A 27,937-nucleotide genomic window follows, 5' to 3' on the forward strand; every position below is an offset into this window, starting at 1 on the left:
CTCACTTGAGGGCCTGTTGACACGTGGCACTTTCTATCCAGGGCCTCCTTCCTGGACATTCCGAGGCAGGAGTGGAAGGAGATTCTTTTGTCCAATGAAAAGGCTTCTGAACTTTTTTCTAGTTAGGCTTTTTTCGAGCAGTTTTAACTTCACAATAAGAGTGAGGAGAAGGTGCAGAGATTTCCTGTAGACCCCCTGCCCCCGGTGCGTACCCTCCCCCACCGTCAACACCCACCACCAGAATGGTGCATGCATTACGCTCGCTGAACCTACACCAACGCCTCATCATCACCCAGAGTCCACGGTTGACATTGGAGTCATTCTCAGTGTTGCATGTTCTGTGGATTTTGGCAAACATATGATAACCTGTATCCACCCCTATAGCGTCATACAGAGTATTTTCACCGCCCTAAAAATCATCTGTGTTCCACCTGTTCATTCCCTTCTCCCTCCACCAGCCCTTTAATTTTTTTAAATTTTAACTCTTGCTGCCTTTGCCAGCAGTGCTTTCCTAAATCATCTCGCTTTTCAAGGAAATCCAACACCTTGGACTTTTGTTGGACTTGTAACCAATGTGATGTCCTTTAGGTGCGGTGAAAAGGCCACACAGATTTACCACTCACCTAGCACTGTGGTCTTGGATGGATTCCTTAACCTTTCTGAGACTCTGTTTCCCCATCTGTAAAATGGCCATAACAATACATGAAACGACGCCTGGAAAACTATAGCAGTGATGTTTCATTGACGGTGTCCCAGACATATCTATGCCAACAGCCTGGGGGAACAGCTCTAGGTGATGGTTTTTGACGCCTGCAGTTCTTCTGGGACACATCTTGCAGCGTGATGCGGAAACCAGCTTAGTGGGGGAGGGGTGTATTGGCAGCTGGGAGACTGGGAGCTTGCGGGTAGAAGAGGCAGATGAATACTACTGTTTATTTGTATTTTTCAGGAAATACAAGATTTTGGAGAGCATAACTGAATCAGCATTCAAAACAGCACTAGCCAGGAAAGAAGAAAAGATTGTGTTCTTAGAAGCACAGATGGAAGAGAAGGCCAGCCTGACTCACCACCTACAGAACGAGCTCCAGGTGGTAAGAGCAGCCCCCGTAGGGTCAGGCCGTGGGTCCTGGCTGTGAGGTCCCTGCCTCACCTTTCCCAGCCCCTCACCTGGGTAGCAGAGGGGCGGCCTGGATGCCCGTGTTCTGGAGCAAGTGTCGACGGAGTGGACCCCTGAGGCTCGGGAGGGAGAAGTCTGGCTGCGCTCATGTGGCTATAAAGTCGGGACTGGGTCCCGGCTGCTGCCCGGCAGTCACCTCTGCAGGGAGGGGGCAACATGCAGGACGGAGGTCCTCCCCGCAAGAGCAAAGGCAGGACTCTGGCGGGTCCAGTGCCGGGCGACGGGGTCGGGCACGCTGAGGGGGATGGGTTTGGTGCGGGGCCCCGAGCCCGGCCTCTTCCTGCCCCAAGTCTGCTTTCCCGTTCTCACACCCGCAGTTGAAGAAGGAATGTGAGATCCTCAGGAAGAGCCAGGAAGAGGGGAAGCAGGTGCAGAACTCTTTCAAACACCCTGTGGGGCCGTTGGCCGAGGGTCACCCGGGGAAGGAGCGCTGGGGGCCCAGCCCCAAGGAGGCCACGATGGAGCTGCTCCGCGTGAAGGACCGGGCCATCGAGCTGGAGCGCAACGTGAGTGGGGAGAGTCCGTCCTGCCGACAGTCCCGCAGACGGAGCAGGAACTCCCATTACCGGGAAGGACCCGGGGTGTCAGAAGCTGTTGAGATTTATCCAGGTCTCGTTGGCCTCTTCTTGAGTTTCCTGGCAGGTCCCGTTTGCTCCTTGCCACTTGAGGTCCCTTCAGCCTTTCTGACTGAAGGGGCAGGTCCCCCTTTTTCCTGGGGACTTGCTCTATGCTTCCTGCACTGGGTCTGGGGCATCTATCTCCACCAGCACTGTTTCCGCAGTGATCTGTGTTTCGGTGCTCTTCTGGGGGTCGACAGACCATGGTCCGCCCCCTGTTTTCATAAATAAGGTTTTATTGGCCCACAGACACACCCTTTGCTTACATATCGTGTGGGGCTGCCTTTCCACGGCGACGGCAGGGGTCACTGGTTGAGGTAGAGACCCTATGGCCAGAAAACCCCAAAATAATATTTGCCGTCTGGCCCTTTACAGAGCGAGTTTGTCCACGCACGTCTAAACCCCTGATCTTGTTTGACGTCTCCCAACAGCCTTATGAAGTAGATAGTGACTATTTTCCTTTGACAGATGAGAAAGGTGAGACGGAGTTTAAGAGACTTGACCCTAAGCCCCATGCTGGTCAGGGAGAGCGCAAGACCACACCCCACGCGTCCGGGCCCAGTCGGTGGCGTATCTTGCTCGGCCTTTATCGGTCTCATGGAGCATGAACCTCCTTCTTCTACCCACTGTCACCCGAGTGGGGTGAGGCTTTAGGGCAGGCTCTGGCTCCCTGTTCTGTGCGAGAAGCTCACAGACATGCATTCTCGGGGTGGTCAACAGAAAACAGAGAAGAGCACAAAAGACAGAAAGGATGAAGCAGCTCTAGCCCCAGCTCACCTTTGCCTCACACTCACATGCTCAGGTTCTTTGCAGCGTCTCCATCATGTGTATTCACTTCTCTTGTGAAAGCACGTACCAAAAAATTTTTTCCTAATTCTGTTGTCTTTCCAAGAGGGAAAATGCTACTTCTCTCATCCGGTGGATTTTGGCTTTGGCCCCCAAAGGGTTCCTAATGACTCTGTACCTGCTAACCAGCCATCCCTGCGGCTGCTCAGCAGGTACGGAGCCGGTGTCTGATTGTCCTCACGCTTACCCCTTCCCCAGAACGCGGCTCTGCAGGCTGAGAAGCAGCTGCTCAAGGAACAGCTGCAGCACTTGGAGACCCAGAACACGGCCTTCAGCAGTCAGATCCTGACACTGCAGAAGCAGAGCGCCTTCCTGCAGGAACACAACACCACGCTCCAGACGCAGACGGCGAAGCTGCAGGTGAGGGCATGGCTGGGCAGCTCTTGGGGGAGGATGCTCTGTGTCTCCTAGAGACTGGCCCCAGCACTCTGACGACTCCTAATCAGTAAGACAAAGCATGGGAGAGTTCGGTGTTTTGTTTTATTTTTGATAGACTCATTGTAAACCGAGGTTCCTAGCCTCAGGATCTCTGAAGTTGGTTTTCAGTGACTGAACACGGCTGCCCAGGCAAAAAAAAGTTTATTTCCCTGCTTTTCCTTTGCAGTCTTGTCTGTTTCCCAAAATCTGTTTCTTGAGATGCTGTTAGGAATGACTTGGAAAAGCGGTTCTGGGATCAAATAAGTTTGGTTCGACAGAGTTAAGCACATTTCTTCACTGTAGGACCTGGCAGAGCCTTTTTGAAGCAAATGTGAATTTTTGATCTCTACGAGTGAAGTAAGGTATGAAGTAGCTCCCGGGCTGGTGAGAGCATCTAGCCAAAAGAGTGTTCTGGACCACACGTTTTAGGATGTTGGCTTTTATTTACCATTAATAGATTGTGGGAAAGTAAATGATCGTTTATTGCAGTTTCTGAGAAAGATGTTTGAAAATATGTAACGTGTGGGTCAGAGACAATAAATAGGAGACTGTCAAAGAGGTTGGGATTCGTTCTATTAAAACGAGCAAATAGGACGTTGGTTTGTAGTTTTGTTTTTGTTGGGGTTTTTGGTTATGGTTGTCATATCTTTGTCCGGTCTTGATATGAAGGTAATCCTGACCTCAGAATTAGATAGGAAGTACTCCCTTCTCCTAAATTTCTAATAATTTTGGACGTTGGATGGATGTTCTGTAAGCGTCAGTTAGGTTAAGGTAGGTTGTTCAGGTATTTTGTGTCCTCAGTGATGCTCTCGCTTTTAAAAATAGGCTTTTAAAAGTATTCAAAGAGGGTATTATTCAGAGAGAGGACCTCATTTGCCCCAAAAGGTCACGTCTGTGGAGAGGGGCTCAGGAGTGAAGCGCCACGCGACAGTCTGTTGATGCCGTCTGGCCTCCTCCAGCAGTTCCTTAAGTCCTGGTAGAACTGTCCTTGGTCCCAGCTGCGTCTTGCCTGCGCCGATGGTCTCTGTTATCTTGGTGTCGGCCTCCAGCCCCTTCTCCCTCTCGGCAGGTGGAGAATTCCACTCTGGGCTCCCAGAGCGCCTCACTCACCACGCAGTACGCGCTGCTCCAGAACCAGCAGACAGCCAAGGAGAGCGAGCTCGAGAACCTGCAGAAGCAGCAGGAAGAGCTGACGGCCACCTACCAGGCCCTGCTGCAGGACCACGAGCACCTGGGCGCACTCCACGAGCGGCAGTCCGCGGAGTACGAGGCCCTCATCCGCCAGCACAGCTGCCTGAAAACACTGCATCGCAACCTGGAGCTGGAGCACAGGGAGCTGGGGGAGAGGTATGTGCCGGCGGGGCGGGCTCCCCTGGGTTCCTGTCCCCGCCTCTGCTCTGTGCCCCTCGGGTCTCCTCTTGGCCTGCAGCTTCACACTGTCCGGGGCACCGGAACTTTCCAAAAGGGAGGTAAATCAAAGTCACCCTTAGCAATTTGGAGTTAGTGCGGCTGGAGACCGAGTGTCGGTGGATCTCCAGGTGGAGAAGGGGCGTCGTGGCCAGTCTTGGCTCAGGGAAACCTGTTGTTGGTGTGGGGTCCCTGCTCCCCTAAGGATTTTCTTCTCTCCTCTCTTTTCTCTCCAAACTAAGAATAAGGAGGAAGTTCACCACAGCTGCCAATTTACAATGACACATCTTGCCCTGGCTTCTCAGTTCTTTTCGCGCCCGTCAAGGTCTGGGCTGCGTTTTTTTTTGCGGTACGTGGGCTTCTCACTGTTGTGGCCTCTCCCGTTGCGGAGCACAGGCTCCGGACGCGCAGGCTCAGCGGCCATGGCTCACGGGCCCAGCCGCTCCACGGCATGTGGGATCTTCCCGGACCGGGGCACGAACCCGCGTCCCCTGCATCGGCAGGTGGACTCTCAACCACTGTGCCACGAGGGAAGCCCTGGGCTGCATTTTTTTTTAACCTTTAATTTTTTTTTTTAATAAATTTATTTATTTTTGGCTGCCTTGGGTCTTCGTTGCTATGCGTGGGCTTTCTCTAGTTGCGGCAAGCGGGGACTACTCTTCATTGTGGCGCGCGGGCTTCTCATTGCGATGGCTTCTCTTGTTGCGGAGCACGGGCTCTAGGTGCGCAGGCTCAGTAGTTGTGGCTCACGGGCTTAGCTGCTCCACGGCATGTGGGATCTTCCCAGACCAGAGCTCGAACCCGTGTCCCCTGCATCGGCAGGCGGATTCTTAACCACCGCACCACCAGGGAAGCCCTAATTTTAAGTATATAGAAAGTAAACAGAATGGTAGAGTGAAACCCCTGTATACCCACGACTGGCTTCTGCATTTATCACTATTTTGCCACCCTCGTTTCATCTTTACTTCCCGTTCTCCAGCCCCACACTCTTCTTTTTTTGTAGGTAAAATTTACATACCTTGAAATACACGAGTCTTAGCTTTGCGCTCTTGACAAATCGGGGTCCTGGGTCTTGTGTGCATTCAGTCAACCAGCGTCACCTGAGCTCTTGCCCTGGCAGATCCTTGATTGTTCCAGGCCGCTGGGCAGGGGCTGCCGGACCCAGAATCTGGGAGCAGGTGTGGTGTGCACATGGCTCTAATACAGGAGAGAGAGGCTCTCAAACACTTGGCACGGGTGGCTGGGTGGGTGAGGAAGAGAAATTGTCCTTGTCCTGTGCTTGTGAGGCGGCCCTGCTGCCAGCGTTCTCCTTGACTCGGCCTCAAGATGCTAAGTAAAGCTGAAGTGCAGGGCGTTTCATCACAGACCCAGGGGGCTTTTGGGCCAGCAGAGCCTCATGAGGGCATCTGAGGATGCTGTGGGCACGGGGTGATGGCGCTCATTTATCCTCTCACCCGGTGCTTCCTTTCTGCCTCTGTCTGGAGTCCTCCACCCCTTTGATCCACGTGGATCGCCGTCCTTCAGGGGCTGCTAGCCCAAATGAGCATCTTCTGCTTCCTCCTGCACCCATCCTGGATCCATGTGACACTTAGTAAGCACCTGCTGTGTACGGGGTGGTGTGTCTAGCTGTGGTAGGAGAGGCATCCAGTTGACTAATGATGTGGAGTGAGGAGTGGTCGCTCAACTTTAAAGCTAGCACGGCGCCCAGCACTCACTAGGCGCTCAGGTGTCCTCTTATGTGTTATAATAACATCTTACGATATTCTTCATGTCTACTCAGCAGGAGAAGGTTTTTGCAGGTGGAATTTGGACTGGCTCTGAAGGAAGAGTTCATTGTTGCTTTCCCTGTAATTCTTTGCTCAGTACAGCACAGAACCACTGTGTTACCCAGTATTTTGTTGGACAGAGGCTGGAGGCCCCTTGGGTCTGTCTGCGGCAGGGCTACACGTTCAGGAGTCTGGGTACCTGGAATACAGGGATGATGGCTCTACATTCATTTCGTTTGACACTTAAATCAGACACTCACTCATTCGTTTTTTCAACAGATACTTAGCACTGTGCCTTGTACTGGGACTCGGTGGTGAGCCAGACTCGCCCGGGTTCTGTTCTGCAGTGGCGTAGTTTACTAACGGTCAGAGAGATGCTTGATCAGTGAGCTTTTCCAAGACGTTACAGAAGGGAAGCGGGAAGCGGGGACCTTGATGGTCAGCCGGAGGCCCTAATTTGTCAGACCTTGGATGACTTTTCCCAGAATCGTTAACCTGGATGCGAAAGGTCACCCCTGAGAGCCAGGCAGAGCCCCACGCCCAGAACCACGTCGGGGATCCTCTGCTCTGCAGCTAAAGGCCACACAGATGTCTGTAAACAGCTGCCTGGGCAGGCTCCTGAGCTTGATCCCACACAAGCACAAGTCTGGGTTCCGGTCAGACGGTGCGAGTACAGCTGCGCGGGGACAGGCGGGGTCAGGGTAGAGGTCTGGAGACGAAGGCTGGAAGCCCCCTGGACTTGGGGGCTCTTGAGTCATCGTGAGCTTGGAAGGTTCCAGCAGGTGGGAGGAACAGCCTGGGCTTATCGGGGACTCTGTCCTTGTGCTCTGCTGCCCTCCAGAGATAGCTGTGCAGTACCCCACACAGAGAGACAGAGGAGAAAATACAAAGAGGAAAACGAAAGGGCGGGAAGGAGGGGTGTGTGTGTGTGTGTGTGTGTGTGCGCGCGTGCGCGTGTGCACGTGTCCCCCGGCAGCTGCCTGGGCCCCCCAGGCAAGCCTCTGCCCCCCACTCGAGGTCTGGCAAGAGCAGGAGGGGCTCCCGAGGGAGAGGAGGGCTCACCCCGGCCCCAGTGAGCAGGGATTTGCTGTGAAATTAGCTGTCATGTGTAGTGGAATTCAGCTGTTTATTCCGTGGTTTCTTCTAGATCAGTTTGTGTTGAGTGAACGCCCTGTTAAGTCATTTGCACTCCCTGAGAGGAGGGTGTGGGGTTCAGAGGACGTTGTCTGGGCGTCCCCTGGGGGCCAAGGGAGGGAGGCTACTGCGACAGGGAATCGAGGGGGCCGCGGGGGCATGTCGGGTGGGAGGACGAGGCCTCTGGCCCTGGGGCTGGAGGGGACCCCGAGCCTTCCCGCCCAGGTGCTGCTCGCACCCCCGGTGCCTCTCCCAGCCACCTCCCTCCGATTGCCTACCCTGCAGCCTTGCCCCCTGCCTGCCCCCCTCAGCTCTGCAGAGAGAAGCCACCAGACGAGCCCCGCTTTCTCTGTGGAGGCTTCGCGGTCTCCCAGGGTGTGCGTCGCCCGTGGGCAAAGAAGGCCCGGGACGGACTACCAGCGGTGTGTCCCCTCCCACAGGCATGGCGACATGCTGAAGCGCAGGGCGGAGCTGGATGAGCTGGAGAAGGTTTTGAATGCTGAGAGGGAGGCTCTGCAGCAGGAGCAGAGGACGAGCGCCGCGGTCGCGAGCGAGAACCAGAGGCTGCAGGAGGAGCTGGACAGGTAAACGCCGGGGCCCAGGGGCCCACCTTCCCGCGGGCGGCAGCAGCTCACTCACTCTGCCCCCGCTGAGCGGAGGTCAGCCTGCCAGTACAGCCCCTGTCATGCTAACAGCTGGATGGTAGCAAGGTCAAAGGGATGGTACTGGGATGGAAGGGCCAGTGTGGTACCCAGGGACAGCGCATCGCCCAAGCTGGTGGCCCTCACCTCCTGCCCTGAGGTGCCGATTGGTTGCGTCAGCCATGGGTACATTCGTCATCTAATGGGTTCCCTGTTTGTGAATTCACCTCCTTGCTGACATTGATCTCTAAGCCCCAAATCAGCGCTTGTGGAGCTATCATGGACATTTGGGTGGCGAGACGTTTGGGTTCGCCTGATGCACACGTTTCCAGCAGTGGAGGAGCAAGGCGTTCGACCCCTGCAGCTCATTCTGCAAATGAGCATCCTTTTTTTTTAAGGTACGCAGGCCTCTCACTGTTGTGGCCTCTCCCGTTGTGGAGCACAGGCTCCGGATGCGCAGGCTCACGGGCCATGGCTCACGGGCCCAGCCGCTCCGCGGCATGTGGGATCTTCCCGGACCGGGGCACGAACCCGCATCCCCTGCATCGGCAGGAGGACTCTCAACCACTGCGCCACCAGGGAAGCCCACGAGCGTCCTTTTTGTGGCCTGTTTAGTGCCGTGGTTTTCGTGGTTTTGTGCTTTTGGGTGAGGATTTCGCTGTTTAAAATGGCCCACGAGCAGAATGCTGTCTCGTGTTCCTAAACGCAAGGCTGTGACCTACATTACGGAGAATATGTGTGAGTGAGGTAGATGAGCTTCCTTCAGGCATGAGTTACGGTGCTCTTGGCTGTGAGTACATCACATAAGGTGTCTTTAAACAGAAACCATGTAAAACGAGGTATGTCTTGATCAGCTGACAAAATTGTGTGACCAGACTCACAGGAACCCACCTGTGTGTTTCCCCCAAGAGCTAATTTAGTGTCTCAGGGACCTTATAGAATGTTACTACCAAGAGTAACAAGAATCTAGAGAATTACTGTCCTTTTTGTTTTAAACAGACGAAGAAACAGGCTGAGGTTAAATGCCTCGCTCAGAGTGGATGCTTGTAGTCAATGGCAGAGTCAGGATTTGAAGCAGGTCTTGTCTCTGGCATGGCCGTGGGTACTGCTTCCTCCCCACCTCCTTGCGTTCATGTGTACCAGGGGCTACAGACTCCGGTGCCAGGCAGGTCAGGCACGTGGGTGAAGAGTGCCAGTGGTAGACTGGACATGAGTGACACGGAGAATATACACTAACAGTTGTCAGCTGGGAGGAAGGCCTGGGGCCACCAGATTATGGTTTATGCTTTTTCTCTTAAGAGAAGCTGGACATTGGAATGTTGATGTGAAACTTTCATAATTTTAAATGTTGACCCACTAATTCACTTAAAAAACACTGTAGCCAAACAAGACACATCCGTGTCTGAATTGAGGCCATGAGCCCCTGGTACTTTGAGCTTTCTGTTACAAATCTTCCCCCGGGAAAGCCCAGTTGGATAATAGTTATTATGATGGTGATAATCTTAGTGGGTTTACATCATACCCCAGCATCTCATATTTTATCTCGGGAGTTGAAATGAGAAAGGGGCTTGGAATTGAGAAGAAGAGCTGGGCATAGACAAAGAGTTTTAGAGCAAAAATGTCTGGTTCAGTATTCAGAAAGAAAGCTTTTAACAACAGAACCTTTTTTTCCAAGTAGGCAGATATGCCAGAGCTCTAAATACATAAGAGGTCATAACAGTGATGCTCTGTTGACGTGGGTATCCGAGCCTGCCTGTTCCGTCCCCCCAGTGCAAGTTGGGGACACCAGGGGTACCTTCATAGAACCCCAAAGAATCCAGTTTGAAAAATCCATGGCTCTGATTTTGTTCAACTCCCTCATTGTGAGGCCCAGGGAGGTTGTGGTTCGGTCTAAGGTTGCACAGCTGTGACAGGGCCCGGGAGCACCCTTCAGGCCTCAGCCCTGTGGCTCTCCACCCCGCCAGGGTCAGCTTCCTGCACCACCAGCTGAAGGGGGAACACGAGGAGCTGCACAGCCACACCAAGGAGCTGAAAACCTCGCTGAACAGCTCGCAGCTGGAGCTGAGCCGCTGGCAGGCCCGGTTCGACGAGCTGAAGGAACAGCACCAGAGCATGGACATCTCTCTGACCAAGCTGGACACCCACTGCGAGGTGGGGCCTGGGGCTGGGCGGGGTCTCGGGACACCGGGACGAGTCCCCCTGGGGTGACAGCCTTGGGCTCAGAGGGGTTGCGATGGGTCCTTCTTGGCGTCTGTGCTCGAAGACTGTGTGAAGGTGGTACAGAGGCCGGGAGGAGACCAGAGGCGTTTGAAAGGGGGACAGGCACCACAACTGGTAGGGATGCATTAGAAAACACCTTTACATCTGACCTTTGCTTTCTGCAAAGGGTCAGAGCAGGCGCACGGAAACAGCTGAGTACTGTTTTATTTCTGTCCTCTTGGCTGTGTCCACACCGTTTTTCCATTTCCTTGCATGTAGCAGCTGCACCATTCTAGAGAAAGGTCACAGATTTTCTTCCATGCTTGGGTTTGGCTGACTGGCTCCTCGGGATGGAACTTGCACACAAATCCCCTGGTTGCAAAAGGGGCAGAGCTCTGCCTTCTGGTGCACTAGGTTGGAAAGTACCTTCTTAGGCAGCAGACCCCGGGACAAGTAAGACAGGCAGAGTGGATGGCACGGGGCAGAGCAGCTGGGTCCCGTCCCAGCTCCAGGACAGCCAGGACCCCGGACACAGTTCCTCTTGCCCTTTGTTTGTTGAGAAACACTCTGGGGAGCCTTTTCCTTTGAGCTCACGGTAGCTCACGGGGCGCCACAGATGAGGAAGCAGAGGCCAGGGTTCTGGGATGCCCAAAGGCCCCTCTGGGCTGGGGCTGGGGCCTGTGGAGGAGGTGGGGTCCAGGACACAGGCAGAGACACTGGCTGAGGGAGCCCCGTCACCATAGGCTGTGCCTCACAGGGCGCTGCTTGAGGATTTCCGAGGGGACCTCAGGCCAGGGCCTGCAGTAGGAGATTGCCACCCAGTCTGTCTGAAGCCAAAGCTTGTTATTTTCCTGCTACACCAACCACGATAAATGTATTCTAGACAAGAGTTGGCCATCCTCAGCCCAAAACTAAAATCCAGCCCCCAAACCTGTTTCCATATGGCCGTGAACTGAGAATGACCTTTACATTTTATAATGGTTGAGAAAGTGAAAAAAAAATGTTTTGTGGCAAGTGCAAATGGTCTAACACTTAAATGTCAGTGCCCATAAGTCAAGTTGTATTGGAACGCGGTCACACCTGTGCATTTACATATTGTCTCTGGCTGCTTTCCTGCTGTAACAGCACAGTTGAGTGGCTGCGACAGAGACCACCGTCTGGCCTGGAAAGCCTAAAATATTTCCTACCTGGCTCTTTACAGGAGAAGTGTGCCGACCCTCGTCTAGGACGCAGCTGGTCGCTAGAAATAATAATGTAGCCACCAGATGTAATTTAAAATTTTCTAGTAGCCACAGTAAAGAAGTGAAAGGAAACAGGTGGGATTAATTCTAAGTAATATATTTTGTTCAGCCAGTATATCTAAAATGTCATTTCCACATGTAACCACAAAAAACTCATTAACGAGCTCTTTCACATCTTTTTTTTTTTTTTTAGTTAAGTCTTTAGGATCTGCTGTATCCGCCCTTGTGGCTCTCCTCATCGTGGGCTAGCTGCGCTTTAAGTGGTCAGCGGCCACGCGTTGCCTGCGGCTGTCGGATTGGACAGCGTAGCTGCCGAGGGAAGAGGCCGTTTGGGTCCTTTTGAGTTGTCACAAGTGCAGATAGCACTGAGATGGACATCTTGGTGCACGTGGCCTTTGCCTTCTTTTGGAAGCTAGATTCCCAGCAGCAGACTCCCGGGGTCACACAGTATTTAAGACGTTGGTCTGTGTTTTAGCTGCTCTCCCGCCTCAAGGGGAACTTGGAGGAAGAAAACCATCACCTCTTGAGCCAGATCCAGCTGTTGAGCCAGCAGAACCAAATGCTTCTAGAACAGAACTTGGAGAACAAGGAACAGTACCACGAGGAGCAGAAGCAGTACATGTAAGGGGCCCGGGTGGGGGACGCCTGTCGACACGGGGGTCCTGGCTTCTCTGGCCAAGACCTGCCCCGCTCTGGGCAGGAACAGCCCCGGAGCCTGTTCTTAACAGCCTGTCCTTCTCTCTGTTTCCCTGGAGTGTTTCTGGGTTTCTGCAAGTGGTGGTGGTTGGTTTTCATTTGCTTTTTAAAGGCACTGCCCACCGCCAGAAGCTTCTTAGTCTGCTTTTGGAATTAAGTGCACTTCTAAAAATACAGCTGTGCCAGCAAGAGAAGTATCTCAGGGAAAGAATTCACATCGGAGGCTGAGCACAGGTGCCATACCCAATCTCCTTCTATCGCCTGTGGCTGTGTTCCCTGATCATCTGGTGCGGTGGGTCACCCGTGTGCCACGGTGTTTGTTTATGTGGCTTTGCTGTGGCCCCTGCGGTGGTAACCAGGGACCTAGTGGGGGTGATGGGATGTGGGCATACCAGACAGAGGTTGAGGAGCTTCACGGAGAAGTGGAAAGAAGAGCCGGGGTTCTGCTGCTGACACAGGATGGGCCGAAGGCAGGGCAGATGGGGGACATGAAGGTGGAGCACGGCAGGGCTCTGGGTGCAGGGAACGTGCGGGAGCCTCAGCGGAGGAAGCTGCCGTGCCTGGCTAATGAGTCGGGATTCATTGGGAAGTGTTTAAAGGGTGCTGGTCTCACAGGGCCTAGGAAGCTGCTAGAGATGAGGTCAAGAGGAAGAGCCTGGCACTGAGAACCTTGTGGTTTGCAAGTGAAACGATCCAGGACGCATCTGTGGATCCAGGGGGTTTCCACCGTTCTGCCGTGGTGGTTGAACTGTCCTTGCTCGCGGGTGGCAATGGCTGGCCAGCGTAGGGAAGGCAAGAGGAGACAGGCTGCAGAGGGACGTGGTCAGAGGTGGCTCGCCATCTACCAGGAGATGGTTTACCTTGCAAACCGCAGTGTAATTTTGGGATAGAAATGACCGTTGCCTGAAGCTGGCCCTCTGTAATCCAGCTGATAATAATTCCCAGCGGACACTGGGCGGTTGCTAACTAGAAGAGTAGGCGCCCGGACCCCAGGGGGATGATGGGATGACAGTTGTGCAATAGAGAGCGTCTGCAGAGGGCCAGGAGTTGGCAGGCTTCCCGGAGGCTGCTCTGAGCGGAGCACTGTGCTGGGGGCCGAGAGGGGCACGGGACCTGCTCTCTGAGTTTGTGCGCATCTCTGGGGCGAACCCAGCCGCGAAAGCACTCCGAGCTTAAGGCGGGGCAGCACGGCCGTGAGGACTCAACAACAGATCACAGACATCGAGTCAAGGAGGCTGGGAGCCGGGAGGGGTTGGGGCTTGGGGGTCGGGGCCCAGTGGTTCGCAAAGCTACCACTTTTCATGATGTACCCCCTTCGTGGGGAGCTCCTGGGAAAGTCCCCAGTTTGGGTGGAAGCTTGGCAGCTTCTCGACAGAAAGAAGCCTGAGCAGAAAGTTGCCTCTGGCCCAGAGGCCTCATTTTCCAGTGAGGAAGCCGAGGGTCCGAGCTGTAAAGACAGCACGGGTGGTGAGAGGCCGGAAGGGACAGGAGTTGGTGGCCCTGTGGGCAGCGTTGTATGGAGTCCACCTGCCTGACTCCCTGAGATAAAACAAAAGCACACCCTTCGTATCAGGAAGGCCAGAACTTCCCTCCCAGGAAGCAGAGGTGCCCTCTGGCAGCCCAGGGTTCAAGAGGTATCTCTTTGGTCTCTTGTGTGTTTTTGAAAAATACAAACTGGTTTCCAGCATTTACAAGTCAGGAGATTTTGCTTCACAGTCTGAGTTTCTGGCTGCTCTGAAAAATGGGAAGGTCTACGTGCCACCCCAGGCAGCGATCTGCTGCGGTGGCCCGGTTGTGCCTCAGTCCCCACCACACCCTCTGGTTTTTCCAGGCCCGCTCTCTTCCTTATCTTCTCTCTGGACCCTAAAATCTTCTGAGTTTGTTCCCATGGAAGTTTTACCAGAAACCCAGCATTGGAATGGGTCCAGGTCAGAGGTCTGAATTTGCTGAAATGACTTTTTCAACCCTGCTGCCCACCAAACTCCCTGAGGGCAGACCTCTCCCACCACCAAGGTATTGTTGACGTGCATGCCAGCAGCTGGCCTCGGGTCTGACCCTGGGGTGTCCCACACCCTGAATGGCCTGGCCAGAGAATCCTTGCTTCCGAGCTTGGGTTGTCAGACGGTTCTGGGTTTGCTCCCTTGAGTTCACTGACAGCTAGATCCTGGGTGCTTCAGCAGGCCTCTTCAAGGCGTTAGGGCTTCTGGACCTATGTCAGATGCTTCCATTCGCATAGTCCCAACTCAGCGACTGTGATGCTCGTAAGCGCTGTGGTGTCCGCTGGGCCAGGTCCCAGGCCGAGCTGGTGAGTGAGTTCGTTTGTTTCATTTAAAACCGGCTTGTCTTTCCCCTCTCTCCAGAGACAAGTTAAATGCCTTACGAAGACATAAGGAAAAACTGGAAGAAAAAATCATGGATCAGTACAAGTTCTATGATCCTGCTCCAAAGAAGTGAGTTGATTTAAGTTTCAGGGACTTGAACACAGAACAGAAAAGCTTCCTTGTTCACACTCAGGGTGAAACTTTCTGTAGGGCCTGTGTCTTCCACAGTGACAGGCCACCCTTGTGCACATCAGAATGATTGTAGAATTTCTTTCAGCCCCATCCTCATGCTTGTCCTGTGAGGGGTGGCAAATGCCGGCTGACCTTGACGAGACACAGGCTTAAGTGAGCCACAGCCCTTTTAAGGGGGCAGAGTCAGTGGTTTGGGAGCCATTAAAGCGGGATGGAAGGGTTGCCTTGTCGGCCTCTTCTCAGGATTTAACGGGGTGTAGAAAACCATGTTTCTGTTTAGGGAAGGAACCTTGGATAGGACACCAGGCCCAGCACTCACAGTCTTCAAACAGGGGCACCTCTGGATTCACTGAACCCCAGGGCGGCTTCACAGACATGTCCCCTTCTCCAGAGGGCAGTGGGTTTCAGGGCTGGCTCCATCCCCCAAGACTGCCAGCCTTGTCCAGCACCGCTTCCCCCAGGAGTCGGCCCTGCGCGTGGTCCTGTCCCAGCCCAGCCTCAAAGTCAGGATCGCTGTGCACCCTTCGAGGCCTCTCTGTTGAAATCACACAACCACAGAATTTCAGAACCTCAGTCTCAGCCTTCTCTTTGACAGATGGAGAAGTTGAGGCCCAGACGAGGAAATGGAGGGATTTGTGTAAACACAGTGCAGTTCAGTTCAGAGCAGGAGTAGAACTCGGGTGTGGTTCTCTTTTTTTTTGCGGTACGCGGGCCTCTCACTGTTGTGGCCTCTCCCGTTGTGGAGCACAGGCTCCGGACGCGCAGGCTCAGCGGCCATGGCTCACGGGCCCAGCCGCTTCGCAGCATGTGGGATCTTCCCGGACCGGGGCACGAACCCGCATCCCCTGCATCGGCAGGCAGACTCTCAGCCACTGCGCCACCAGGGAAGCCCTGTGGTTCTCTTTTTGTAACAGCGGAAGCCTCCATTTCCCGTTAGCTGCAGCTTCGTCGCTTACTCATTAAATTGCCTGTTTTTAATTCACACGGCACACTCTTCCCTGCCCTCTGCCACCTCACCCGGATTCCTCGGTGCCGGGAGTGGTCAAGGAATGCCAGCTTATTACGCTTACCGTGAACTTTAGCAGAGGCTGAGGAGGAATGTGACGCTGAAAAGGGCATTTTGGCAGAAAAATTGCCATCTAATAGATCACATTAGCAGAGCACTACTTCATTTCCTAGAGATGATCAAGAGTTAATGGGCGTACTTGACGTTCTGTTTTCCCAAGAGACTAGTGTGAATTCCTGACCCGATACATGCCTCTAACTATCCCCGAGCGCATGCGTGACCGAGAATTCTGTTCTGCCTCCTGAGCCCCAAATACAGTGGTCATGGTGGTGGTTACTGGCCAGCTTCCCAGGCTGGTGATGGGAATCCCAGCCCACATTAGGGCACCCAGTAACCTGCTGGAGGGGGCAGTGAGGGTTGATTGTGTCCTAAAAATCTACTCCTAACTAGGAAAAACCACTGGATTGGAGCCAAAGCTTTAGTCAAACTCATCAAACCAAAGAAAGAGGGTTCCAGAGAACGATTGAAGTCAACTACAGACAGTCCTCCCCGGCAGCTGGAGTCCCCAGACCCAACCTCGCCATCCACTTCTCAGCCGCTCAGATCCCAGCCGGAGAACCCCGAGGCCACCCCTTTGGGCTCAAGCTGTGCAGAAGAGTGCGACATCCACAAAGGGACCCTGGGAAAAGGTAGGCGGGCTGACCTGGCTGCAGGGGGTGGTCTAAGGGACCCTCTCATTGGACCGGGTAGAGGGAGACGGCGTGTGGCTGTGCGCACCTGTGTGTGTAAGAGCGTGAAGGGGATGTGCTGTGTACACGCACGCCTGCCTCCATAGGTGTGTTAATAACCAAGAAAATACAAACCCATGTCGAGCGAGAAGCATCGCTAATCCTGTAGATGGTGGGAGGGACTCAAACCAAAGCTGGTAACCATGCAGGCACCAGAGGCAAGCTCAGTTGCATATGTTTGGGGGTTTCCTTGTACGTGTCAGAGTTGTAGAGTAGACTATTTCTGTAGGGAGATCTCCGGCACGTTTAACGGGCAGCGTGCACATGTGCGATCTTTTGCAAGCCCACGTGTGACTCCAGCCTTTTTAGCACTTAGATAGGCAGCCAGGTTTTCTTCTCCAGCCTGACCCGGTCTTCAGTCTTACCAGCCAGGGGGCCCGGCTTACCTTTCCATGAGGGCTGCCATTTGGAGTTTGCCAGGGGTTCTGAAATGGGTTCCTAGTTGAATGTGCTTTATTCTGTCAAACTCTAAGAGGTTATCAATTATAAACTGCCCAGTTACTTTATATACCACTGGCAATCAAATGATGCAGTGCTTTACCACTTAGAATTTTTATTGTACTCTTGTTGAAGAGCTCTTCTAAAAGACTTAATTCGACAGATTTTTGTGTACACACATGAAAGGAAAATATGAGTAAAGTATATTGGTCACGGCAGTGACCGTTCTGTCACAGTTCCATCTGGCCCCAGTGGTGACTATAAGACACTGTGGAAGCTGCATCCTGATTTCAGTGATGTTAAGATGGGGCGGTGGGGGTGGGGACGTGCATCTTAGAATCGATTAAACGCAGCAGTTACTTCAAACACGGTTAAATTTCCAAATTTACTTTTAAATATCATTTCATGGATTATTTATGCCAAAACTGCAGCCTGAATAATTTGAATCTTTATGAAAAAGACACCAGGACTTTCTGAAGGTCGGGCCTATGCCTGAGACCCACACACTGTCGGGGGTGGTGGCTGACATTATAGCACTAAGGGCCTGTGACAAGCCACCCTCTGGGTATGACATGTGCACAGGCCTTTCAGGAGGCCGCATTCACCACTTCAGGTACTGCTGTGTCACTTTCAGATGCACAAAAGAGAATGCATTCCCGCACACATTGTTTGGGGACTAATGCTTGCACTCCTGTTCTTTACAGGAGGTCAGATTAGGTAAAAGGCTCTTGTGCAGATAAGTGATAATGAAGCTTAACATTGGTTTTTATCTAGAGGGGATCTGTGGCCCCAGGTTTTCATTTTGACTATTTAAATGTTTTGACATTTATCATCTCAATTTGTATTAAAGTTGACAACTATAACCAGCCTAACCAAGTCAGGAAAACTTTCAGAGGGAAAGAAATGCTGGCACCCATCCATGAATGAGCAAGTCAGTGGTGATTATCCGTAACAGCTGCCACGCACTGGGTGCTTTCTTTGGGCTCAGTACCCTGTCAGCTAATTTACTGTATCTGCCTCGGGTTTAGTCCTAACTACCCCGTGAGGTAGGCATGATTAGTCATCCCCTTTTCAGAGCTTAGAAAGTGAGGCTTGACAAGGTGAAACACCTGCTGATGTAGTAAGTGGCAGAACTTGGATTCAAACAGAGGTCTGTCAGCCCTGGAGCCTGAGCTCTTCACCAACAAGTGCACTGCCTGCAGTTAAAGCTGAGGCAACACGCTGCCTAACCAGGGGCCCCGGCAGAGCCACGGGCCCCAGCATCACATAAAGTCGGTCCCTTATCCTGTGGTGTGAGCGTTGGCCACCAGGTGGTGCCACAGAGGCAGAAATAATGGAGGTTCTGGTACCAAATTTAACTCTAAATCAGAAATTGGATATACTGGTTGTTTCTGTATGATATGTTCAAAAAGTTAGACCAGTTGTCTGCTCTGATAAGACTCTGTGATTTAAAGGTCATGAATTAGAAGATGCATAGGAGATCTAAAAGCATATAATAATTCTTGGTGTTGAGGGCTTTGGGGTATGAAAAAGAGGTACTTTCATTATTTTTAAACTCATCCTGCCAAAAGAGGTTATTGCAGATATACAAGAACTATTAGTGGATACTTCAGGTAGACTATTTCATTACAGCAGGCCAGAAACGTACTGCGTAGCACGTGAGCCAGATTGTCAGGGAGTCAGTCATTAAAATGGATGAGTAAGAGAAGCCGCAGCTCCTAAATTAATAAACATTCTTATTTAATAATTTCACACTTTGAAATTGAAAAATTGTCTAAGCCCTTCGGCTCCTCGAGCGATACGTAATTCTCTTCACGTGCTGAGTAAGTAAAGTGTTGGCACTAAGATGCCACTAAATTAATTAGAGGCAGAGCGTAAGTGACTCACTGAGTCCTGATTCCGGTCTTGCAGTGGCTATTGTTTCCATCTTTCCTGGGCTGGACAGGATACTGATTTCCTAAGTACATTGAGCTAATTTAGAGTCATTTGTTATTATTCATTTCATTTATTTCTTGTGTGTTTTTTTTTTTTTTTTTTTTCCTTCCTCTCGGGTTATCCTGGGGATAACGATTTAGCAACTCAGCGCAGAAAGAGTTCCTTTTTGAGAAGCAAAAGCAAGGACAAAGACACGTCTCCACGGGCCCACCCGGCTCTCTCGGCTCTCTCTAAACACCTGCAGTTCTGGTCTTCCTCTGACAACCCCATCCTCTCCTAACGAGCCCCTCCCTTTTTCCGAGATTGGAGATTTCTAATCCTTTTCCTTTACCATGTGTCTTCATCGTGTATCCTTCTTCATTTCTGAAATTCAAACAAATGAGAAATAAAAAAAAAAACAGTACCTAAAGGCCAGATGACCTATAACGGACCCCTCCTCCTGACCCCAGTTCCAAGCCAAACTTAAAGTAGCCAGCGTGGATTCTGAGTTCAAAAGAGAAGATGAGTTGTCACACCCTCTGGACCGTTTCTCCAGTACAGCACAGCTGTAGGGGAGCCTCGGGACATCTATGCACAGGTCCTTTGGCCAGGATGGCCGTGCTGAGTAAGTCCAGGGGCCGTGTGCTGCCCCCCTTCTCTCTCACCTGCAGGCTTTTGTCACGCCCGCGTGTAAAGCAGAGCTGGTCTGTTGTCGCTATGCTTCCTAAAATATACAGTCTCTGTCAAGTGAGTTTTTTTAAGACTTACCTTTAAGCATCTAAATTTAAAACTGCTGCCCTTTTCTCCTCTTTCTTTGTCAGAGCCCTGAATTGTTGGCTTTTGCCAATAAGGTCCTTTTTAGAGGTGCTCTATGTTTTGAAGGATTTATTGTGCTCCATTCAAGCGTTTTGAATAATTGCATCGATGTTGCCCAGCCAGAGTTCAGTCCAGAATGAAGTTTTATGACTGTACTGTCGTTCTCTGACACCTTGGATGCTGAAGTTAAAACAGCAGTGGACAGAAAGAACATCACGCCAATCACACTCAGAGCGGGGGAAAGGCTGGTCGATAGAGGCCTTTAGCTACTGCCGTTTTTGCTGTCTGCAGTCATTGTTGTACCATCTTCATGATTTTGGCCACATCTTTACATCACCTATGCGGTTACTTACATATTTTCCCTTGAATTGACTCACCGTTTCCACTTAAATTTATCCTAAAAGGAAAGATTATTACCTGTATTGTAAATGGAAAACCAGTACCATAAAAATAAGGTAACTATAGGGCTTCCCTGGTGGCGCAGTGGTCGAGAGTCAGCCTGCCGATGCAGGGGACACGGGTTCATGTCCCGGTCCGGGAGGATCCCGCGTGCCGTGGAGCGGCTGGGTCTGTGGGCCGTGGCCGCTGGGCCTGCGCGTCCGGAGCCTGTGCTCCGCGGCGGGAGAGGCCGCAGCGGTGAGAGGCCCGCGTACTGCAAAAAATAATAATAATAATAATAATAAGGTAACTATAAAAAATAAATACATACGTATCAAAATGCTGAAGTCGGCTGATGTGGCAGTGACTTTGCCTCACGCACCCTGCCTTGGGAACCCTGGGCTGCTGAGGTCCTGGCCTTCCAGGCCTGTCCTCCGAGCATGCTGCTGGAATGGTGCTGTTTCTCTGCTGTTCGTGCTAACTGTGTGGTCATCTCCGCCTCCCCCTCTGCTCCTCATTTTAACCTCACCTGTTGGATGTCTGTCCCGTCCATCCCACCAGACTTGAGTCTTGCTTCTCATCAAGGTTATCTTTCAGAATCCAAATTTTACGTTGATTTCAAGTCATAAGATTTAGGCACGTAAAACTTCACAGTGAGTCCAGACTTGGAGTGGCCAAGGGGCAGACAGAGTCAGGTCCGTGGAAGAGGCTGGAGAGGGGCCGAGATCCTGACACAGTGGTTGTGGCTCTGTGTCTGCAGCCTTGGGGGTGCCTAGAGTGAGACATTATGCAAAACAGCCCTGTCTTAATGCCAGTAGGGACTCCAACTGCATTAAGTTTTGTCTCATTTTTGGAGAGCCCATCCCCTTTCTTATTACTAGATAGTTGGAGGGTTTTTTTTTTTAATGTTTTTATGACAAGAGTATGTCTTCATGGTAGAAAATTTAGAGACTGCAGAAAAGCATAAGATACAAGGTAAAAATCCTTCTTGTAGTCAGTGTCACCATACAGAGATTAAAGGCTTCTTACCCTACTGTTAAGGTGACAGTGAATTTTTCCACAGATTATAAGTGAGGCCAGTTGGCAAGTTGCGTGTCCTGGACCTTCGGGGCCTCAGCCTCAGATCCGAGTGATCCTGAGCAGACATCGGCAGGATCTTTTTAAATCAGGGATTTGAGTTATATACAGTGCTATGCAGCAGGTGTGCTCTATAGTTAGTATGTTGGACTTTTACCAATATTTTGTTTGTCCTCTTGAGTTTTTCCTTTATTTCCTCCCAGCCAAAATTTCAGGGCTCACAGTTTGGCCCATCATTGGAGGCGGGCCCTCCGACACAGACCTGTAGCCAGGGCCCTCCTGTTCAAACCACAGCCCGGGAGGTGGGCAGCTCAGCTTTTGTACCTGTGGTCTGTGTGCCCTGCCAACCCTGCTTCTAGGCCTCCGTGTGGTAGCCCGGCCTGAGCACAGGGTTCTGCAGCCCCGTTTCTCAGTATCCTTCTCTGCCCCAGGTCCTGGGGACCTAAAGCCAAAGCGAGGGTCCCCGCACAGAGACAGCCTTGACCGCAAGGATGCCTCTGCTGACCCAGCCATGAAGCCCTGGCCCGTGGAGCCGGGCCCCCGGCCCTGTTCGTCCTCAGCCATCACTACAACCCCTTCCAGCTCCACCCCCATCTCACGGCACCCAGGCCGCGCCAAAGGTGAGTTGTGGGCCCCTCACCTTGTCCAGAAACGAGAGGGTTGAGAATCTGGGGCTCACGTTCCTTCTTAAAGACCCCAGGCTCTCAGGGCCAGGAGGGGTCTCAGGCTGAGAGGTGGAGAGCAGAGTGCTTAAGCTGTGGGCTGGCTCTGGCGTCACACAGACAAGGGTTCAGGCTTCAGCCCTGCCTGCCAGCTGGGTGAGTGATTCTGGACAGACAGCTTCACCCTCTAGAGGCCTGATCCCAAGCCACTGGTGGGAAAGCCCCGGGACCCTCTCTCACCACCACCGTGCAGGCCCTCGCGGCACCAAGCAGCTCCAGAAGGGAGGTCCAAGTTTGGGCTAAAAGCAGGCAGCCTCCCTCAGCCCAACTTGGTAGAAGTCTGGAGGTTTATTCTCTACAGAGGATACACAAGAGGGTCTCTGAACTGGAGGTCGGTTAGTAAAGTGGAAGGCACGTTTCCCAAATGAAAAACAAGGAGGTTGCAGGGAAGGCTTTACAAACTGAAGGTCTCCCAGGTTGCCAGTAGCCATGTGTGTTCACATCTTTAGATGTGAGATTAAAACATTCTCCCAGTCATGTGATCAGCTTAAGGAATTCCCAGTTGAATGTCCCCATCAGATCTGGCCAGGTGAGGCCCACGGATACCTGAGGAGAGCCTCCAGTACCAGAGACCAAAACCAGTGTGAGAGGCAACAGAGTAAACAGAAGCACAGAGATGAAAGCTTTACGATGTCCGTCATTAATATAGTCAGATGAGCCAAGCTGTTGCACCCATGAAACAAGAACGGGATGCTACCAAAAGAGCAGTTGGGTGGGTGGAGCAAGCACTGGGGAATTGAAAAGATGCCAACAGAGAGGAAACATGAAGCTTCAAAGCAAAAAAGACATTCCGCTGATAATTTAGCGATCTGAAACCATCCAAAGAAACAGCTGAAGGAACTGAAAGTGACTGCCTCTGGGGTGTTAGAAATCGGAGAACAAGAAGTGGTGGTTATTCTTCATAATAATACCACCCACTTGGCTCTTGAAACCAGAGACTTTCACAACCTTGGTTTGACAAGCAAAGCAAAGACAGGGTCCCTGCCCTCATCCCCGTTGCTTACAAGTAGGAAGCCCCACTGGGGAGAAGGTGAGTTGGGTGGGCACAGGGCAGCCGGACAGTCTCTCCCCACTGCTGGCCAGACACTGCAGGCGCAGTCATTTACTGTTGGATGTCAGTGGAGCCGTGCCATGTGCTGTCTGGAACAGGCACACTCTGAGCCCAGCGTGGCAAGGGTGTCTGTTGTCCATAGTCATCAGTCTCCCCTGGTTTCCTGGGCTCTGGGGTGCAGAGGCCCTGCCTGGTCTTGGGAAAGAGCTGGGAACACCGTCTCCCCTCAGTGTACCAGTGGTCTGTGTGGCTCAAGGTCCAGCCCTCCAGGCTAACCCTGGGCTGTCTCAGTCTGGACCCCCATCCCTGAACCAGAGCCCAAGCCTGGAAACATCACTGGCCAGTCACACGTCTGCTGAGCATGCATGAGGGTCCATCAACCCTGCAACCCCAGCACTGCCCGTGGCGATTCCCTGGCAGCCCAGTTCTCACACTCTGGGTAGTCATCGCCAGTGGGCATGTAACCGTCTTCGAAATGGAACACCCCGCCCCCACTCCCTGCCCTTAGAATCAGCATTTCTTCAAGTAAATCTAGTTCCTTTTAGAGCAGAATTTAATAATCAAGATCTGGACACTACAGAGTTGTCATTACTTTTAGACCCTTTCAGTAAAGAAAGGACACATAGATATTATGAGTTCATATCAATATTTCAAATTCCAATTTAATATTATAGGGATTTTTTAATTTCATGCATGTGTCCTTTTCTTACACAGAAGTCTCGTCTCTTGAAAAATCTACTTATTTTTCCTGAAAATATGCAGTAATGGTAAAAAAAAATTATATTATTAACAATAAAATTACTAAGTGATGTTCGTTTTGTACTTCTTTTAGTTCTGCGATTATATCTCACTAAGGATGCACAGAGTTTTATATTCAAAATTCACTGGAATGTTTTTCTCTAGGTGATTATGTTAGCAGTTTGATATACAGTAAGGTTCATTTGTTTCTGTTTTCAGTGTTAGTTTTTTCTTTTTAAATTAATTCTGTTTTTTAATACATAAAATATTTATGTAATTTAAAGCTAAATTATGTAGGAAGACATGCTTAGATTTCTGAGTCTCACATCTCTCCCTTTCCCCTCCATTCCATTCCAGAATCAGCCTATGGATAACCATTTTTTTTTTGGTTCCTTGTTTATACTTCCAGTGTTTTTTTTTGCAAAAATAAACAAAATAATGCACCTTGATTTTTTTTTCGTTTAGCCGTATATCATGGAGATCTTCCTCATTCTTTTTAAGAGGCGTATAATAATTAAAATGGTGGTATGACAGTTCATTCAACCAACCAGTCCCCAGAGTTTATTCCTAGAGGTAGAATTGCTGGGTCAAAGGACAAATACAGATAAGCTTTTCCTAAATAAGATTGCATATTTTTTCAAAGTTTTCCAGAAAATTCTGATATTAGCCAGGTTTAATGACCAATAGCCTACATATCACTAGCCATGTTATACTGTAGTAATCAAGGCAGCAAGTTTTCATTAAGCCACTACTTTGAGTTGGTCATTAGGGCAGAATTCAAAATGTAGGATTCTCCTGCCTTCAATGAGTTAAAAAAAGGAGTCATCCCGCCCTCATCTCCAGGAGACAAAACCTGCAAAGGAAGCAATTAGATCATACCTAACTTTTTTTAAAAAAATTTTTATTGGAGTAGAGTTGATTTACGATGTGTATTCCTTTCTGCTCTACAGCAAAGTGAATCAGTTATACATATACATATGTCCACTCATTTTTAGATTTTTTTTCCCGTGTAGGTCATTACAGAGTATTGAGAAGAGTTCCCTGTGCTCTACAGCAGGTCCTTATTAGTTAACCTATTTTATGTATAGTAGTGTATACATCATACCTAAATTTGGGTGTATCTCACTGCCAGAACTTTTATAATAGGAACTGGGGACAGGGTGGAAACCCTCTTGCCATTTGGTGGGGCCCAGGGTCTACTGTCAGAGAGAAGTTAGCAGGCTTGAGGCAGAGGGCATCTGAATCCCTCTCAGGGAAAGGGCAGTTGATGGGTGGCCTGTGCTTCCAGGTCTATTTCGGGTGAGGAGCTGCGGCGGCAGGGCTGTTTCCAGGGAGTCAGCCTCTCCCCTCAGGTGCTGGATTCTCTCCTCTGCCTTCCTCCCGCCTCCTGAAGACAACTGTGGTCTCCAGACCAGAACTGCTGGCACGGCTTGGCCTTGGAGGTTGGGAGGCGCTCCCCAGGGCCCTGAATACTCGCCTCCTTTTGCTGTGTAATCCTTTGGCCAGATCACTGCTTTAGTCTTCAAGTCCCTGTCACTGCACAGGCGGAAATGGGATTTGAAGTTAAATCTAACAGGAGTCGGGAGTGAGGGCCGTGCCAGCAGGAGGAGTAGGGGGAGGGATGGAAGAGGCACGTCCACGTGTCCCTCCCTTGCCTCCAAGGGCTTGGCGCTGCCGTGGCTCAGGTGCCAGTCAGAGGTGGCCGTCCGGCACAGGACCCCGTGTTTCCCTGTGGATGTTCCGGGACCCCTGTATCATCACCTTATTTTCACCACAGGCTATAATTCTGATGACAACCTCTGCGAACCGTCCCTGGAGCTCGAGTTCGCTCCCCACAGGCAGTACGGTGAGTGGTCAGTGCGATGTCCCCTTCCTCCTGGGTTCTCAGTCTTGTTTTATCAACAGTGCTTTTCGGGCTTCCCTGGTGGCGCAGTGGTTGAGAGTCCGCCTGCCGATGCAGGGGACACGGGTTCGTGCCCCGGTCCGGAAAGATCCCACATGCCATGGAGCGGCTGGGCCCGTGAGCCATGGCTGCTGAGCCTGCGCATCCGGAGCCTGTGCTCCGCAACGGGAGAGGCCACAGCAGTGAGAGGCCCGCGTACCGCAAAAACAAACAGTGCTTTTCCTTAAAGCTAAGGTCCTGTACGGAAGTCCAACACACAAAACAGGTGAAAGTGAAGTTGTTGTATGAAGTGGGAATGGGGGGGGGTCCACAGTTCCTCCAGGCTCCTTCCTTGCCCTCCCCAGGGCCTGAGCATGTGACTTCTGCTTACATACCTCCAGTGACGGGGAAGTCACTACGTATCAAGCATCCCACTTCTGGAGAGTTTAATTCCTTTTGCTTTAAAGCACCCCTCGTGTTTGCCAGGAAGTTCTGGTGACCCACACGGGGAGTGTTGATTTCAGGAAGATCTCTCACTGTCCTCACTTGGATTTTAGTTGCCCAGAGTGGCTCCAAGTTATATTTCGTCTTAGAAATTGTTAGAAGCACTTTTGCCGTTTGATTCAGGCATATTGTGAATTTAGGCAGAAGGGAAACCAGGAATTATACCAACCTTCTCAAAAATTATAAACAGCTTTGGGTTTTTCTTAAAGTTTTGCACAAAAAAAAAAAAAGTCATAGGAGGGTTGGAAGGTAACTCTTAAAAAAAACCTCAAAGTTTACATTGAATTCAGTTTATTTCTGATCGACAATAAGCGTTATCTCTACCCTATCCATTGTCTTAAAAGTATTATGATAGAAATACAGACATTTCCAATTGACATGAGTAAAGACAGGCTCTGCGATGAAACAGGGCACCCTTATGTCTTTACATTGAGTGGTGGGTAACACAACAGCAGGGATCTCCTGCAACATTTGGTAAACCTGAGTAGCCCAATTTATGCTTGTCAGCTGACCAAAAGGGTTTTCTTCCTAAGTATTCTGGTTCCTTGAGCTTCTCTTATCGGGAAAAAGAAGGGAAAGGGTTTTTTGATGCAATGCTTAGATAAACAAAAGTGCTTTGGGGTCCCATCGATTTGTATCACAATTTTAGTGAAACTTATTTCCTTTTTAATGAGGGATGTGCTTTTTTTCATTTCAAATATTCCCTTCTCAAAGAGAGGACTTATTCTGCTTTTATATCATGCACGAAAACCATGTATTTTTTGGCTCGTCCCCAAACCCCGTTTGCTAGTAAGTGTTTTCCAGATGCCTTCTATTTGCAGAGAACACATCAGCACGTGGGAACTGGGTGCCCTAAAGACCCAGAAAAACAAAAGCAAACTTGCAGGCAGGAGGGGAGGTGGCTTGTAAGTAGTGCGTCTCCAGTTCTCAGTGCGGTCAACACCAGCTGTGTGCTGGGAGGATGCAGAGATGACAGAAACACAGTCCCCGTCCCCCAGGGGTTCATGGTCCAGCAGGACAAACACTGACACAGGGCAGGCTGATGAGGGCCGTGATGCTGAGTGCTGCTGGCGGAGGGGACCGGGAGAGGTACCCTGCAGGCCTTGAAGACCCAGTCTGCCCTGTGCCGTGTGGGCGGGGTCCCTCCCTGGACCTGGTTATTCACCCTGGGATCCAAGAGTCGCCACCGCAGACCCGCTCAGGCACAGACAGCAGCCGGGAGGGCTGGTTCCCTCCAGCATTTGTCACCGTAAAGGTCAGGTTTTCCCTTTGGGGCAGATGTGAATTTGACATGGATGAGCCGAAGGACAGCAAACAGCTGGGAAAAGCAAATGCTCCCCCTCCTGCTGAGGGTCCCGTTCCCGGGATCAGGGAGCTGAAGCCACCTGCACACGGTACACACTCCCTTTCACACACATAACACACGTGTGCGCACACTGCCGTTTCCTGGCTCCCGCCCTCACCGAGCTACACTGTCATGGTCTAGGCAGGAGATTTTCACACGTGTTCCAGAAAGCTCTGTGCAGTAATAGGGGTGGGCATCCCCACCCCAACTCTTGGCTCACCCAGAGCAGCCGGGGTTTTTGGTCTGCTTTTTCGATTCTGCGTGAGATTTTCCTCATTAACAAAATTGTTTTAAGCCACAGCCCTAGACCTAATAAAAAATATATATATACCATAGGCTGTCGTTTCTGGACAGTCTACTGGGTGCCACGCCTGGCGCTCAGGGAAGTTAGCTGTCCTCGTGGGAGAGCACAGAGGATCCCGAAGCTCGTCCTTCCTGGGGGCGCTCAGCTTCACTTTGGCATAGAGTTACTTTGTTCCATAGTTTTTCTCGGATTAGATGGTTTACCATCGGCCTTTAGGTTATATGTTGGCGTTTCCTTTCAGCGTCCCGGCCGGGGAGCTTGGAGAGCAGTAGAAATGCGTCCAGCGACAGCTCACCTCTTAACCTGAAAGGTGAGCCGGC

The 27,937-nt window shown here is 51.3% G+C and overlaps 1 protein-coding gene across 7 annotated transcripts in view; it reads left to right on the top strand.

Moving 5' to 3' along the window:
* The window catches only part of CCDC88C (coiled-coil and HOOK domain protein 88C), a 127,751-nt gene that overhangs the window by 93,115 nt on the left and 6,699 nt on the right, over positions 1–27,937 (top strand). The window contains exons 17-28 of one of the 7 annotated variants that reach the window (XR_003002059.1): positions 950–1,091; positions 1,495–1,683; positions 2,839–3,000; positions 4,127–4,404; positions 7,805–7,948; positions 9,970–10,156; positions 11,921–12,066; positions 14,502–14,591; positions 16,111–16,349; positions 21,503–21,691; positions 25,360–25,750; positions 27,859–27,927. Coding sequence is in view for 4 of the 7 variants with exons in the window: in XM_024736354.1 (XP_024592122.1) it covers positions 950–1,091; positions 1,495–1,683; positions 2,839–3,000; positions 4,127–4,404; positions 7,805–7,948; positions 9,970–10,156; positions 11,921–12,066; positions 14,502–14,591; positions 16,111–16,349; positions 21,503–21,691; positions 24,871–25,076 (1,972 nt within the window). In the remaining 3 variants the exon portion in view is untranslated. Of the gene's footprint in view, positions 1–949; positions 1,092–1,494; positions 1,684–2,838; positions 3,001–4,126; positions 4,405–7,804; positions 7,949–9,969; positions 10,157–11,920; positions 12,067–14,501; positions 14,592–16,110; positions 16,350–18,961; positions 19,426–21,502; positions 21,692–23,558; positions 23,654–24,870; positions 25,223–25,244; positions 25,751–27,858; positions 27,930–27,937 lie in introns of those variants that run through there. The other 6 variants (XR_003002060.1, XM_024736353.1, XR_003002061.1 and 3 more) reach the window with 6 other exon arrangements.

Source organism: Neophocaena asiaeorientalis, unplaced genomic scaffold (genome assembly GCF_003031525.2).
Source record: "Neophocaena asiaeorientalis asiaeorientalis breed wild unplaced genomic scaffold, Neophocaena_asiaeorientalis_V1.1 scaffold152, whole genome shotgun sequence".
In the NCBI taxonomy this organism is placed as follows: domain Eukaryota; kingdom Metazoa; phylum Chordata; class Mammalia; order Artiodactyla; family Phocoenidae; genus Neophocaena; species Neophocaena asiaeorientalis.